Source organism: Oryx dammah, unplaced genomic scaffold (genome assembly GCF_014754425.2).
Source record: "Oryx dammah isolate SB20612 unplaced genomic scaffold, SCBI_Odam_1.1 HiC_scaffold_1, whole genome shotgun sequence".
NCBI classification, from domain to species: Eukaryota; Metazoa; Chordata; class Mammalia; order Artiodactyla; family Bovidae; genus Oryx; species Oryx dammah.
In genome coordinates, this window is record NW_024070185.1 from 51157698 (window position 1) to 51174708 (window position 17011).

At 45.5% G+C, this 17011-nt stretch overlaps 1 protein-coding gene across 2 annotated transcripts in view; it reads left to right on the forward strand.

The window, feature by feature from the left end:
- Positions 1-1146: 1146 nt before the first annotated feature.
- Positions 1147-17011, forward strand: part of PCSK5 (proprotein convertase subtilisin/kexin type 5) — a 513187-nt gene continuing 497322 nt past the window's right edge. The window contains exon 1 of one of the 2 annotated variants that reach the window (XM_040256508.1): positions 1147-1819. In XM_040256508.1, coding sequence (XP_040112442.1) covers positions 1628-1819 — 192 coding nt within the window. In that variant the 5' untranslated portion in view covers positions 1147-1627. The remainder of the gene's footprint in view (positions 1820-17011) is intronic. The other variant, XM_040256430.1, reaches the window with a different exon arrangement.

A 17011-nucleotide genomic window follows, 5' to 3' on the forward strand; every position in this document is an offset into this window, starting at 1 on the left:
TGGGAAGAGAAGAGAGCAAGGGTGAAGGAGGGAGAGCAGGGGGAAGCGGGGGAAGGCGGGGGGTGTGGGGGGTGTGTGGCGGGTTAGTGGTATAGTGAATGCTTTAAAGGTCAACTAAATTATTTCATAAGGGGTATATTTTCTTTTCACAAGAAATCGTTCTGTGCCAGAAAAGGCTGGGAGGTTCTTCAGCAGAAGCGGGTAAATCCGAGCTTCTTCCTGCCTGCTGCAGTCACAGTGGAAGATACAGTAATGAAGGCGGCGTAGCCACACATTTATTTCATTCGAAATTCCTCTGTGGTCCTGTTTATATCGAACTCAGCACTGTTACAGGGCCGTTCTTGGAAAAGTTGCAAAACTTTTCCCTTGGTGGAGAAAAAGAAGTTCTCATCAGACTCAGTGGAACGAATGAATGAAGTTATTCCCTTGGCCCAACATCTCCTTCCACTTTCATACCAAATAGTCACAGAAACATCTTTCCCCAGTTCCGCGACTGGAATTTTACTCTCCCGTGGTGTTGCCTAGTATTGGAAGCACGGATTTCGAAAGTCAGCAGGCAACACACTCGGCTTTGGAATTGCCAGTGATTGGCTTTTGCAAGAGTCGATGCGCCTTACCGTCCTGTGTGGTAGCTTCTCCCGGGAGCAGATTTTGTGAAATAAACAGTTGTTGAAAAGCATGAAGAATTAACGAAGTGAAAATCTCGGGCTATTTGTCCGGCAATTGACACGCAAGTGACCTCCTTAAATACTTACTTGTTTAAGGAGGTTCAGAGCTAGGATGAATGAATCTTGGGGGCGCTTGACCAGAACAAGCTTGTAAATCTCTTTAGTCTTTCGGGAAGTGGCGGTAAATTAATACAAATCCAGAAGGGAGAGGAGAGAAGAGGGTAAAACCCCCACACCGGAGCTCTGCTCTCAGCCCTTTGCAAAGACTCGCTTTTGCTCCTCTGGACCCTGTAGGTTGCAGCCCGAAGAACCCAGCGGCGCTAGGACCTGGTTGGCGCCTCGCCGTGGCCGCTTTCGGGCGGGCGGAGGAGGGAGAGGAGGAGGGGGATGTGGGAAAGGAGGGGTATAGAGGGGGGCGGGGGGAGTCATTTATGCAGAGCAGGCGCTGCTGCCATTGCCACTTACACTCCCAGCGCGCTGCTCGGAGCCGGAGGGAGCGCGGGGAGCGAGCTAGCGAGCGCTCGGAGCCCGGGCCAGCAGAGGGGGCGCCCAGCCGCTGCCTGCACCGCCGCCTCCGCCGCGCTCGGGGGCCCCGGGAGGAGCGAGGGCGAGTCGGAGAGTCCGGGAGCCGAGCCCGGCGAGACCCAACTGCGGGAGGGCGCCCGCCCCACTCAGCCGCCTCCTGCGCCGGAGCCGGGGAGCGCCGGCCGACCGCCCCGCGGGCCGTAGAGCTGGGAGCACAGGTCCCCGGAGCCCCAGGGATGGTCTAGGAGTGGGTGCGAGGCTCGCTGCTCAGCTCCCTGCTGGGGCTCGCCGCCTCCTGCCGATCTCCCAGGGCTGCGAGCCGCGGCGGCCGGGGGCTGCGCGCTCGGGCGGCCCAGGCCGAAGAAGTTAGTTGTGCGCTCAGCTCAGTGAGCGGAGCAAGCGAGCGATCGAAGCAGCAGCCAAGCGCCGGGGCCATGGGCTGGGGGAGCCGCTGCTGCTGCCCGGGACGGCTGGACCTGCTCTGCGTACTGGCGTTGCTCGGGGGCTGCCTGCTCCCCGTGTGCCGGACGCGCGTCTACACCAACCACTGGGCAGTCAAAATCGCCGGCGGCTTCCCGGAGGCCAACCGCATAGCCAGCAAGTACGGATTCATCAACATAGGACAGGTAACCACTGGCTGGCCGCGTTCTCGGCCCTGAAGCTGCGAGGGCGGGGGAATGGGGGGAGTCCCTCACGACCTCGCGCTTGTCCCCTCCTCGTCTGTCCCCTCCCCCTCTTCCAGATGTGTTCTTGCAGCTGTTGCCCTAACTCTTCTGCGATGCTCTCTCTCTCCTCTTTCTCACTCACTCACACACACACATACATACATACATACACACGCATACACACACTCGCTCTCCAAAGTTGCTACGATTTGTGTTTTATTTACTTGTTTCTTGCAAATCAGGAGGGACAGGTAGGGTCTCTAGAAGGATCACGAGTGTACATAAGTAGTTTCAGACCCGACCAGACTTTTGCAGTGTAAAGTCGGGAAGCAGTGGACTCTCTTAGTGGTTAAAGGGTAAGCACGCTCCTGGTGCCGGCTCCCTGTGGTTTCTGAGAGCCGGGATAAGAGGGGAGGCAAGGAAGGGAAAGCCTTTCCTGCTTGGACCTGAATTTAGCCCTGAAAAGAAGTTTCCTCTTTTAGGAGCCAGAGAACCTCTGGTCACTCAGTGAAGGCGCCAGAGGCGTGGAGGGCTGGAGCTAGACTCGAGAAAGGGGAGAGAGGAGGCGGCCGGACCCGGCGTGAGCGAAGACTTGTGGGGAGACCTCCTGGCTTCCCCTCTCAAACTGGATAAGCGTGGGGGCTTCTAGATGGAGAGCCGGAGTGGGAGGTGTCAAACTTCCAAGACCACTGACCTGGTTCTGCTTTGGAAAACAGCGGGTCTTCCTTCTGGGAGTTACGTGCGGGACCCGGAGGCGGCGGTGGCGCGGGGTTTTGGTGAGGTGCTTTGGGAGGAGTTGCCCAGCTGGGGACTCGGAATTGAGGGATGTTATGAGAATGATTGGAAGCACTACAGATTTGGACGTACCTCCGGGCTTGGCTTCCTCGCTCTCTTTCCTGCCAGAAATGGATGGAAGGGGCAGTGGAAGCAGGTCCCAGAAAGTGCTCCCCCATCCTTACATCCCTCCCACTCGCTTCCCCTGGCCTGGCCTGAGGAGTGGCGCTGGTCTGACTCTGATGAGACTTCAATGGGGGAGGGAGGCGAGGGTGATAGAGGCGCCCTCACAGCAGACAGCTGATGGGACTGCTCTGGCTGCACGCGCCCCGCGTGCTCTGCCTGGATGAGGGGAGAAGAAGATGCTGGCTGGGGCCACTGGAGCAGGAGAGCACAGACTGTTGGTTTCTGATGCTCTGGAACTCCACGGCTAGGAACACATCCTCCGGCATGGGTACTCTGGGCTGCCTGGGGGACACGGCATCCAGAGCAGGCAGAGCTGCTGTTACTGCATCTAGCAGGAGCACTGGGGCTTCGGAGGAGCAGGAGAGGGCCAGGTGGGGGGATCTTGCTGTTGTTTGAGGGGCCAGAGAGTGGACATATTCTGGAGAAACCAGTCTAGTGGAGGGCTGAGACCAAGGCAAGGGGCATGGTCTGTATTTCTCGTCCCCCAGTCTAACACACACCGGAAAGGAATCCACAGCCAGCCAGATTTTTTTTGTCTGAGTGCTTGTCATTTTCAGGAGATTTTCATCCTAATGGCTTGTTGGGATTCTACCTGCTTCTTCTGTCTTCTTCTTCTGGAAGAAAACATTAAGTCTATTCAAATCTTTTTTACATGAGCTTGAAGTTGGGGGATGCTCCATGTGACCTGGGGAACGTAAAAGGAAAGGCTAATAATAAAAGTAGTCATGTTAATAATCTTTCCAGATGCATCTTTCAGATTCAGCTAACACTGGGCATCTCCCATAAAAAAGGCATATTTGGAAGAATAGTTCTTGACCATACACTTACTTCATAATCCACAGAACAACCATTTTTGTTGGATATTACTTCACTTACAGCAACAGGGAAACCAATATTCTGGAGAAGTTACCCACACAGGTCACCTATCTAGACAGTACAAGGGTGTGAATCAGATCTAGGACTGTGTGGTCCAGGCCTATGCCTGTGGGTGAGGATGAAAGGAAGGCGGAAGAAAGTAAAATCCCCATTTCCTTGAATTCTGATTTAGTGACTCAGTAGATGGAAAGCAAATATCCAGGCTTAATACACAGATACTTAATTTCAACTGACCTGGACTTCTTGAACCTAAGCAGCTTCAAGAATTATGAAAGTGGAAAGATCTGTATCAAAATAAACTCATTAAATAGAACTTACACATTTGGAACCTGGCAGAATTGGGGAGAAGAAACTGTCACAGAACTCATTTTTGAATAACCAAACATTGCAGTATGCTGCAACCTTGTCTGACTTTTTACAAAGGGCTTTATCGTGAAGATCCGTGGATTTTCATTTAAAAGGTAATACTAAGAAAATTTACATCCAAGTAACACCAAATGTGGTTTATTGTGGTTTTTACAATGCCAGTGAGGAAATTGAGAGCTTACAAGGGTGATAGAAGACTCCTTGAACTGATGCCCTAACCAGTGTAAAAACAATTCTTACAGTGAAAAGCATTTCCTCTGTAGATCAAAGGGCTAAGTCTTGAAGGTGGTAAATTGAGTTCACACAAGCAATATCGTTGCACTGTAAGGGCCATCCTTTTGTTGTTCTTTCTTTATATCAGTAAGCCAGCTGTGGTTCAATTGAGGGCAGTAACTAATTTGCAAACGTCTCTAGAATGTGCCCCTGTTTTTAAGCATTTGGGCTTGAGGTCCCACCTCATGTGTCACAGATTGGAACTGAGGCCTTTTATTGTTTCTATAGTCATTTAATATCCTGGTAGTATTTTTGAGGTCTTTCTGTGTAATATTTTAGGTGAATAAGGTAGTGACTTTGTACCACAGTGAAAATCTGGTTTTGAATATCTGTTTAATGTCATGTTTTGTGTAGCATCTTAGCATTTAAAAGCCACCATAGGTAAATTTCTGGCCTGGAGATTTCTACAGAAAACCTGGCCTGTCGTGTTCAAGAAAGATAGTATGTGGAGAGTAACACAGCAGAAGTAAGCAAACAGGCAAAAAGAACATGCTTGACATCCTGGAAGGGAACAATAATGAAGCTTTTCTTGGCTTTGGTTCTAGAGATAGCAGTTGTTTCGGTAGGTTTTCACATAATGTTTGTATTTCGTGAATGGTTATGCCTCAAAACTCTAAAATGATGCTTTAACTATTAGTAGTTTTCATGTCATTATATATCATATTTTGCTTGGCATTACAATCAGCTCTCGAAAGTCCTGCATTTCTTCTCCTACAAGACCCGACTCCAAGCCGTCTCAATATTTATCATAATGAGCACTGCTAGGCTGGCTGAGGGTAGGTGCGTCTGTCTGTTGGTCCACACGGGGGTGGAAAAAAGAGGCCTAGTTTTTAGCTAGCAGTGTAGTGGTGAGAGGATGAAAAAGACATGAAGGAATAAGACCCAACGTGATGTTGTGAACCTTTGTTTGGGTGCAGTCTGCAAACCTGGAAGAAAACTTCTGGGTATTCAAACCCAGAGAGAAGGTCCTCTGTAAAGATTGTTTGCTCTGTGCACCAGCTGCATTTATCCTTCTGTGAGGTGCTTTAAATTCTTGATTCCAAACTGAGATTACCAGATTACCCACCCAGCCCCCCCCCAAAAAAAAAAAAAAAAAAAAAAAAGCATGACTTATCTTGAGCAAGATTCCAGAAAGATAAAGCCAGCTGAGAGTAATACTGGGGAGAATGTTTTACCTGGCAATCCCATTGAGAGCAGAGACTTGGAAACTCTACAGATGCCACTTGCAAGGTCTAGGAAAGCAGGAAAATCAGTGAACTTAAAGGAGCCCCCGTTCCTTCATCTGTAAAAGAATAAATGAGATAATAGAGGGAGTCCGCTCTGCACTGCTCAGCACATAGTTAAGTAGCTTTGGAAGGCTTGTTGAATCCGGATCTGAAATAAGTGAGATTCAGACTTTATTTAGGTATGATAAAAGGAAGACATTTTTATGATGGAAAATGCAACACACTGAAGATCAGGAAAATATGTTTGATGACTGAGTCAAAAAAGCAAAATCAGAGTTCTATAGACAGGGAAACGGGTTTTCCATTTCAACTAACAATTTGAAATAGTTTCAAATAGTTTTCTGCTGGGTTCTAAACAATTCTGGCTGATTTCCCATGGCACTGCTCCCCTCCCTGGTTGATCTTTGCTGTAATCCATTAAATAATGTAGAATAAGCTCACTGGACGTGGAAGAAAGGGAGAAAAAATAATCTGAAGACTGATTATTTTATAAAGCACCTTGCCTTGGTACATTATGAGAGATCATATATGAATTCCTATTTCACTTAATTCTGAATGTGGTTTGCATGAGAAAGGTGACAAGAACCATTTTCCAAATCAGCAGGACAGGATGCTTTAGCAGGAAGAACCTTGTTCAGCAATGTCCTGAAGGTCTCTCACTTTCTTGGTTAGTTTTGACCTGTGAATAATGTGGGATGCTTGAGGTGCTGGTAAACAGTGGAGGGTGAGTGCCCAGTGCTCATAGATGGCTTCAGAAATAGGGGACAGGGCTAGTCTGGTGGGTTGTATGGGAGTGCACTGTGCTCCCCTAGTTAAATCCTTAGGCCTTTGTAAATGGATGTGGGAGTCCCAGAGTGATCGCTGTGTGATGCATCTGGCTTTGCACCAGGCAAGAACCTCGGCTATGATTTCCACACCCAAGAACCTTAGCTCTGACCTCTGCTAGCCACCCTCACATGCTTGGTTCTTATGAGTGAGGGAACCTTTCAGGAGAAAAAGCCGTTCAGAGCGCTTGGCCTGCTGATGGTGGGTCTGTTGCTTTAACCTCATAGGCTAGGAATGGCTTGTATGTGGCCACTGGGATTTTCGGGGTCTATTTGAAATGAAACACTGCATTTTTGTGAGCCCCAAGGCAGTTGAATTTGCCTTATGACTATCTTTAATGAGTTTATATCCAAAGGTCCTAACCTTAAAGGTCAGCCAGAGAAGCAGGGTAGTACGCTGGGAAAGTGTCCAGCCATGTCTGACTCTTTGGTTAAGGGAGGGAATCGTGACCCAGAAACATCCCCTGGGCAGGGAGGGGTATTTGTGTTGTCAGTTCAAGTTATACGAAGCAGTGTCTGGGTTTTCCCCAAGGCTGAACTATCTGCAGACATCTCTGTGCCTCGGGATTTGATCACTTGGCTAATTCAGGTTGGATTAAATGACAAAAAAGCCGACTTTGGCTTCCTGGGTGGTAAAAATGAACACATATAGATGCTCATGTTATGAATATGCCACATATATGAATTTTTATTTTTATCGGGATTAAATATGCACATAGTTTAGGGTTGCAAAGAGTCAGACATGACTGAGCGACTGAACTGACTAGAGTGCAATTGCGCGAGCAACATTCTCACTAGTTCAACAGATTACACCTATCTACCTAAGTGCACCAAGAAGGAACTATCCAGGCCAATAAACTCTTCTATTTGAGTTAACCCTAGGAGCAAAAAGAGATTAGAAAGAAAACTAAACTAAGTCAGAAGGTTTCAATGAAACTCTAGGGTTTTCCCTTTTATTTATCAACCTGACCCTCAAGTTGGGTACCTGAGCACCTGCCCCATCTACCTCTCAGGATTGCTGTGTTATCGAGTGCCCTAAGAACAAACATGAACATATAAATAAAGACAGACATAGAAAGTATTATATGATCTATAAGGGCTCCAAGGAGATGGAGGCTGCTCCAGAGGAAAAGTAAGAGAATGCAGGAGTTACTATGAGTTTCTCTAGTGGAGCACTGATGAATTTCCAGGTTCTCGTAATTGCCCCTGGGGATCTACTGGAAACAGAAATGGTGAGGGGTCAGTGTGGCATCTGACTCTCCATTGTTGTTGTTCAGTTTCTCAGTCGTGTCCAACTCTTTGAGACCCCATAGACTGCAGCATGCTAGGCTTCCCTGTCCTCCACCATCTCCCGGACCTTGCTCAAACTCGTGTTCATTGAGTCAGTGATGCCATCCAACCATCTCATCCTCTGTCATCCCCTTCTCCTCCTGGCTTCAATCTTTCCCAGCATCAGGGTCTTTTCTAATGAGTTGGCTCTTCGCAACAGGTGGCCAAAGTATTGGAACTTCAGAATCAGTCCTTCCAATGAATATTCAGGATTGATTTCTGTTAGGATTGACTGGTTTGATCTCCTTGCAGTCCAAGGACTCTCAAAAGTCTTCTCCAACACCACAGTTCAAAAGCATCAATTCTTCGGTGCTCACCCTTCTTTATGGTCCATTTCTCACATCCACAGATGACTACTGGAAAAACCAAAGCTTTGACTAGATGGGCCTTTGTTGGCAATGTCTGATTTTTAATATGCTATCTAGGTTTGTCATAGCTTTTCTTCCAAGGAACAAGTGTCTTTTAATTTCATGACTGCAGTCACCATCTGCAGTGATTTTGGAGCCCAAGAAAATAAAGTCTCTCACTGTTTGCATTGTTTCCCCCTCTATTTGCCATGAAATGATGGGACTGTATGCCATGACCTTCATTTTTTGAATGTTGAGTTTTAAGCCAGCTTTTTCACTCTCCTCTTTCACCTTCAACAAGAGGCTCTTAATTCTTCTTCGTTTTCTGCCATAGTGGTGGTGTCATCTGCATATCTGAGGTTATTGATATTTCTCTCGGCAATCTTGTTTCCAGCTTGTGCTTCATCCACCCCAACATTTCGCATGGAAAGTCTCACATTTCCCCTGAGAGCCTTGGAGGGTAGTGTAGGGCTGGGACAGCTGACCAGAGCATCAGGCAGCCAGGGCTCCCCATCTCTTGGTTGAACAGCTTTGGTTTATAAGGCAATGCGATGTGGAGGTTGCATGATTTTTTATTTTTATATAGACAATCAAACATAGTCTTTTAAGTTTGACTCAAATATGAGTTATGTGTAGGAGAGTAGCGGGAAATAAAACTGAAATATAGAGAGGCCCATAAAGAATACAGATGGGACTCTTTTGAGTACATGTGTGAAAAACCCAACTCATACTGCTCAAATAAAACCGATAAACAGGCAGATAAGGGAACAGGGAATCTGTTGGTTTAAACAGATCTACATGCCTTTATGTGCAGTTCTAAAGGCAGAAGCTGAAACTTTTTGCAGCCAAACCTCATCTTATCTGTACTTTCTTCATGGCAAAAACCTACCCTGACCTAAACTGACATCAAGTAGGACATTAATGTGTTTGATTGCAGAAGTCTATTACTGAGTTTGATTTTGAGGATGTTGTCCTTGATCCACATAGAGTGTATATTATACTCCACTGTACTTTTCTCATCTGAAGAATTATGAATTTCTGAAACACATATAGATTCAAGTTTCAGAAAAGTGATTATGGGTCTATCCAGCTGAAAAGTCAGAGGTAGTACTAACATCGGATTCTTATCTGTTTCCCTGTATTTGCATCATTTTCAATCAGGCCCTTTCCATGAGCAGTAGAGCTCTTTTGATTCTTAGTACCTATCTTATGCAGTCTTGAAATTAACCCCTGAAAAAGATTGCAGTTCTTCCCAGTTGGGTCATATCCCTATTTTCAGGCCAGTCCCTTTGTTTGTGGGGGTGGTGGTGTTTTGGTGAGTTAGCTTGGGTCACTTGTCCACCCTTGAAGTGAGGGAGATGTTGACATTGGGTGGGCACCCTACCAACTGAGGAAGGACAGTTTCCTAAAAGAAGAGAGGATGCCACCACTAGACTAAAGAAAAGGAGATGTAGAACAAGAAAAATACCCACTACAAATCAGATTGTATAAAGCCTTAAATGCCTAGGTTAGGGAGTTTCAACGTGATCAAGGAAGATAAAGAATTATATTGAAGATCCCTGAGAAGGAGGCAACACCCTATTGATTCAAAACACATGAAGATCTACCATGTAATCCATAATATACTCTCTGCTCTCAGGGACCTAGGGTGTTTTTATGCATAAACACTGTTAAGGAAGGCAAGTACTGATGGAGTCTCAGGCAGTGCAGTATGGTTCAGCCTTGCCTGGTGGGGAATTCGCTGGTAACTGTGTGCATAGTGAACTGGAGGAGGCAGAGAAGGTATTGTGTTGGGCAAAGTTATTGTTATAAACACAGAACTTGGGAAAACTGAAAGAATAGATTCGGAAGCTCTAGTACAGTTGGATTCAATACGGCTTAGTTATCCGGTGGAAGGGAATGATGAGAAAGAGTGAGAAGATGAGGAGGAAAGAGTTTATAGCTTGGGACCAGGAACATGGGGGTCATCAGTGGCATGAGGACAGCCTCAGGAGCGTTTTGGGGAACCACATGGGAGGTCCAGCTGTAGCGTTGTCAGCAGGTAGAGAGCCATACAGATGGAAACATACAGTAGCCAGGAGAGAATTTAGGGCAGGAGAGAAGTGAGGACTGACGCTCAGCCATCTCAGTATGAGTAAAGCTGTGAAAGGACGCAGGATGCTAAGATGTGAAGCAAACAAGATAGGAGGGCTGAGAATACAACCCGAAGGAATGTCTCCATGTAGAGGGCAAGGGATATAGGGAGTAGATGAAGAGGGTGGGGAGGCCCTGAAGACACAGTCATGAAGCCACAGAGGACTACACTAGAGAAAATCTAGGTGATGAGAATTGAAACATGGTGCCCATGCTCTTAACACCAGTGCTTGACCGAATAGTGAGGGGACGTCTCACTGCTCATCTGCCCGCCCTCCTACATCATCTCCCTTCATCTCTTTCTCATCAATGTCCTGGTGTATTTAGGATCATAGGTATAGATCTAAAAAGGTTTGAGTCCTAATACTCCCACTTCCTAGCTGGGGCACCCTAGGCAAGCATCTTAAAGATGCTTGAAGAAGCACCCATCTGTCTTACTTTCTTCATGTGTGAAAAAGATCTAATAGTATTATTTCCCTCCTAGAATTGTTGTGAGGATTCGTTAAAAGTAGTTAGAATGGTGCCTGGCACATATTACATACCCAGTAAATCTCAATTGTCTTATCTTGTTTTTTTAAGCCAAGTAATGCTCAGTTTCTATACACTTACCATTATATTGTGAGGCTTTTCCAATGTTACTGAATACTTTTGCACACACTTTAATGGCTGCATAATTGAAGGTACAATACTAAGTTGCAGTTAGTGTGGCCATACACCAGTCAGTCCTAACGGAAATCGGCCCTGAATATTCATTGGAGGACTGATGCTGAAGCTGAAACTCCAATACTTTGACCACCTGATTCAAAGAACTGACTCATTTGAAAAGACCCTGATGCTGGGAAAGATTGAGGCAGGAGGAGAAGGGGATGACAGAGGATGAGATGGCTGGATGGCATCACCAACTCAAGGGATATGAGTTTGAGTAAGCTCCGGGAGTTGATGATGGATAGGGAAGCCTGGCATGCTACAGTCCATGGGATCGCAAAGAGTTGGATATGACTGAGTGACTGAACTGAACTGATACCATATTTTGCAAGGGAGAGCACTGGTTTATGCCTGAAGTAAATCAGTTCACCTCCATTCAGTATTTTTTTAAATATCCCCTTTACTTTCAAACATATCTGAGTTTGGCAGAGAAATGATATGGTCAGGCTGATTGAATGTGTGTGTTTGTGTGGGTGTGTAATTGCATATCTGTTCTTCCACTAGCTGGGAAAGCCAGGCTGTGCCTCATTCCTATTTGTGTCCCCAGCACCAAGCACAGTGGGTGGCATAGGGGAAGCCCAGTGGGCACTTGGGGCAGCAAGCATAATGGATATACCTAGAGAGGAATGGATTTGGAAAGCAAGAGGAACATGGGTGCCTTGAGACTAAAGAGGAATGAAGGTGAATGGAGATTTAGGGAGTTCGTGTTGGGGAGGAAAGGAAGCGAGCGTGTGTGGACAATGGCCTGGATCTTATTATCAGTTCAGAGGTGAAGGCCACTGGCAGAGAGAGGGGGATCTGGGTGAAATTAGTGGCCCAGTGCTTCAGTGTTTGGGAACATTGTTAGGAAATTCTGATAAGAGATAATGACCAATGCCAGTGAGAAGAGTTGCCAAATAGTGATGGCAATAGCTGCTTTTATGTAGTTATTGCTCAGTAAGTAGTGGTTAACAGAAAGAGTGAGAAAATGAACCAGCCTCTGTTGGTTTGTGTTTTTGTCACTAATACTCAGGAACCTGAGGTTACATAAGGACAAAACAGGGAGTTAGAATGTGTTAGGGTGAGAGAGAAAGGAACAAGAGACTGTGGGAAGCTGGGGATGATGGGGATGAATGGTTCTTGAATGCAAAGAATTCCATCTTTGAAATGATAGACCACAGTGTCCAGGTTTTGAGAAGAATGGTAAAGCCAAATAGGACTGGTGAACCAAAGGAATAGGGCACTAATAAAGGCTGTAGTTCAAAATGGAAATGGAAAGCCAGTTTGGTAAGAGGAATAGAGGTGGAAAGATGGAAGCCATCCCAGAGGGTAATTTTGTTTGTATAGACTAGGGCTTCCCTGGGGGCTCAGAGGTTAAAGCATCTGCCAGGAATGCGGGAGACCCAGGTTCGATCCCTGGGTCGGGAAGATCCCCTGGAGAAGGAAATGGCAACCCACTCCAGTACTCTTGCGTGGAGAACGCCATGGAGGGAGGAGCCTGGTAGGCTACAGTCCATGGGGTCGCAAAGAATCGGACATGACTGAGCGACCACACACACACACCCACACCCCCACACACACCCCCACCCCCCCCCACCCCCCCACCCCTACCTACCTACCTATTCTGCATAAAGTTAAGGTCCAAGGTGGGATGACCAGATAGAGAACAGGTGAAGGCCAGTGAACTGGATGGAATAAGGAAATGGTGAGACTGATATTAGGGTTATCAGCTTGGTTAAGATAAGGTTTCCAAGTATTTCGTGCTGTTGTACCCACTAGGCAGATAAACATGAAGTCTGCCCCATACTTCAGTCCTCCTTTGGAAAGTTTAGGTATTATCTCTACTTTACACATCTGTGCATTACTATTTGCACTGCAGGTCCTGTGTCAACTTGAGGGATAAAGACAGACACATGAGCGATTGCTTTCAACTCTCAAATGAACCTTCCCATATTTGATTTAAAAACTGAAGATTGTGTTGAGCACTGAATATGGAGGGAAGGTTGTAAACAGTGGATGTGAAGCCAGGAATAATATTTAAGGGTGATTTTAAAGTGTTTTGTACGATGTCACATTTTATGTTTGCCTCTACCTTTTAGCTGGCATGTAGACTACTTTCCATTATAATAAATAATTATACCTATAATTTATTCACATCATGTATTCTGCCCTTTACATAATTATGTAATATAATGAAACTTTGTATCTTTTATGTATTCTTAGTTTAACTTTACTGCCTTGTAAGAATATGGATATATTTTGAAATGTGTTTTTAATCTTATTTATAATTTGCTCTCTGTATAATGTATAGTATTTTTAGATTGCTCTCTACAATCTTGGATTAATCTTGTTTGCATTTATATGTGAATCAGATTGTTCGGTTAGGGTTAGCGTCATACAAGAAGCATGAAGTTTCTAGTTGAATGTTCTGTGCATTATGCGTGCATGCTCAGTTGTGTCCGACTCTGTGACCCCAAGGACTGTAGCCCACGAGGCTCCTCTGTCCATGGGATTATCCCAGCAAGAATACCTGAGTGGGTTGCCATTTCCTCCTCCAGGAGATATTCCTAACCCAGGGATTGAACCCATGTCTCCTGTGGCTTTTGCATTGGCAGGCAGATTCTTTACTGCTGAGCCACCTGGGAAGCCCTGTCTGTGCATTATCTAAGGGGTTAATTCTGTCCTGGGCAAATTGCTTTGTGGATACCCTGCCATCACTGAAACTGGTTAAGATTTATTAAAAACGAGTCCTTCCCTGCTGCCTTTCCCAGTGTGCGTGTATGTGTATGCACACACAAATATATAGCTCATATATATTTTCCCTGAGTACTTAAGGGCTGATATTTTTGTAATAAGTACTTAAGGCCTGGTATTTTTCTACTCTGAGAAGCTCTTACAGCTGTAAAAATATACCAGTTCTCCCCATATCAATGTTCCCAGGCTTGTACCTTGTTTTCACTAGTTGAAGTTTCTCAACCATAATAAAACTGGGCAGTGCTCACGAGTTTGAATGCAGTGCAGGCGGGGAAGACAGTTTCAGGACCTTTAGCCTTGTAAGTGTACATCCATAACTACAAGTTTAAAGTTTGCCGCTTACTCATCCTGGGCCTATTCTAGGTGCATTTAACTAATATGTTTTTTGGTTTTTTTCCCTCCTGTATGTGTGTGGGACCCATTCATCAATTTCAGCTTTTTAAGAGAAAACTGAATTGTAGGCCATTTAAGATTTATTATAGCCTAGTTTCCAGCAAAACCTTTTCTCCTTATTTTTTTTAACCTTGGGGTATCTTTCCACTTGTTTGGTGCTCATGAGCCAGTTTACCAAGTGCTGCATTGTTTGACTCACGATAGGATGATGTCATTGCTTCTGGGCTGGTTGGACAATGCTGAGAATCAGTAAACAAAACTCAGGGATGAAAACAGGTGACTTGAATTCTCCTCTAGGTCCTGCCCTGCCACAGATTTTCCACATACTTATGAACTGGTCACAGGTGGTGGTTGTTGTTTTTTTCCTATCTTAAAGGATTAGTTTTATTCATTGTTTTATTTTAAAAATAGTGATTGAAGGATACCATCAAGAAAGTCAAAAGACAACCCACAGAATAGGAGAAAATATTTGCAAAACACATCGATGAGAGACTTGTATCCAGAATATATAAGGAACACCCACACTCAATACTAAAAGACAAGTAACTCAGTTAAAAATGGGCACAAAAGATCTGAATAGACACATCTCCAATAAGCACATGAGAAGATGCTCAATATCATTAGTCATTGCTGCTGCTGAGTCACTTCAGTCATGTCCGACTCTGTGTGACCCCATAGACAGCAGCCCACCAGGCTCCCCCGTCCCTGGGATTCGCCAGGCAAGAACACTGGAGTGGGTTGCCATTGCCTTCTCCAGTGCATGAAAGTGAAAAGTGAAAGGGAAGTCTCTCAGTCGTGTCCGACTCTTCGCGACCCCATGGACTGCAGCCTACCAGGCTCCTCCATCCATGGGATTTTCCAGGCAAGAGTACTGGAGTGGGGTGCCGTCATTAGAGAAATGCAAATCAAAACCACAATGAGATACTAATTCATATCATACTCAATTGGACTGCTATAATCAGAAAGACAGATAATCACAAGTGTTGGCAAGGATATGGAAAAATTGGAACTCTCATATGCTATTGGTAGAAATGCAAAGTATTGCAACCGCTGTAGGAAGACAATCTAGCAATTCCTTAAAAGGTTAAATGTATTAGTAGAAGTACCATATGATCCAACAGTTCCACACCTAAGTATAGATTCAGGGGAAATGAAACATTTGTTCACACAAAGACTTATAGACAAAAGTCCATGGCAGCATTATTCATTGGAGCCAGAAAAATGGAAACAGCCCAAATGTCTATCAACTGATGAATGGACAAACAAAATACAGTGTTTCCTTACATGGAATATTCTGCAATAAAAATGAATGAAGTACTGATACAGCCTCCCTGTTGGCTCATTGGGTAAAGAATCCACCTGCAATGTAGGAGACACAGGAGACGCAGGTTCGATCCCTGGATCTGGGAGATCCCCTGGAGTTGGAAATGGCAACCCACTCCAGTATTCTTGCCTGGGAAACCCCATAGACAGAGAAGCCTGGTAGGCTCCAGTCCATGGATTAGCAAGGAGTCTGATATGACTGAGCGACTAAGAACTAATACAGCTACAACGTGGATGAAGCTTGAAAACATTTTCCCTGGCTAGGTGAAAAGAGCCAGTCACAAAAGGCCATGCATGTAGGATTCTGTTTATATGAAATGTCCAGAGCAGACAAATCTACAGAGAAAGAAAGATTAGTGGTCATCTAGGACTGGAGCAGTGAGGAATTGGTGGTGGTGGTGGGGTACTACTAATGGGTTTAGGGTTTCTTTTGGGGTGATGAAAATGTTCTGAAATTGAATGTGGTGATTTTTACACAGCTGTGTAACTGTACTAAAAATCATTGAATAGTATACTTTGATGAATGTATGGTATTTGAATTTTATCCCAGTAAAGCTGCTAAAAAATAATTATTGAGTACCTATTGTTTAACAGTCATTTTAATAGATCCAGTCCTACTATATCTGTCTTTAGTAAGATGTCTGCTCACATGGGAGACGGCAGTGGCACCCCACTCCAGTACTCTTGCCTGGGAAATCTCATGGATGGAGGGGCCGGGTAGGCTGCAGTCCATGGCGTCGCAAAGAGTCAGACACGACTGAGAGACTTCACTTTCACTTTTCACTTTCATGCATTGGAGAAGGAAATGGCAACCCACTCCAGTATTCTTGCCTGGAGAATCCCAGGGACGGGAGCCTGGTGGGCTGCCGTCTATGGGGTCGCAGAGAGTCAGACACGACTGATATGACTTAGCAGCAGCTGCTGCTCACATGGAGCTTATATTTAGTGGAAGGAGCCAACCTATGAGGCTGTTATGACATAAAGTAATTTCAAATGATAAGTTGCTATTGGAAAGCAGAATACATTGGTAGAGTCTCAAGTGCCTGAGCATGGGAGGACTCCTTTAGATAGGCTAGTTAGGGAGCCTCATTAAGTAGGGAGCACTTGAGCAGAGAGCTGAATAAGGAGCTGGCTACCTTCAGGGCTAGGGTAGGGTGAGGTCCACACAGAGGCGACAACAGTGCAGAGTCCCTAGAGAAACAGAAACCAGCTGGTGTAAATGAAGTCTAGGGACCAAGGATGGAGGGGTTGAGCTTGCAATCGAAGAGGATGGTCTTAAAGCTTAATTTTGATGATGCCATTTACCCGTTCAGAAGTCACCATTAGCCGCCATTTACCTTCTGCATTTAAACAGATTCTTCGTCTGGGCTTTTAAAGGCTCCTGTCTACTTGTCTCAAAGTACTTTTCCCGTCCCCCCCCTTTTTTTGGCTCTGTCCCTTAACAAAGCCAAACTGGACTTCCCATTATTCCCCAGATCCTATACGTAATCCTTTCCTGTTTCTGTGCCAGTCTTTCCACCTGGAATATTCACCTGACTCCTTGCTCTTCTGGAAATTCTCTTCTTCAGGGTACATCTCAGATGTCACTTGCACAATACCTCACTCTGGAAATACAGGGAAAATACAGGTATAGGCATAGTCACTCTGATATTTCAGTTTGTTGAC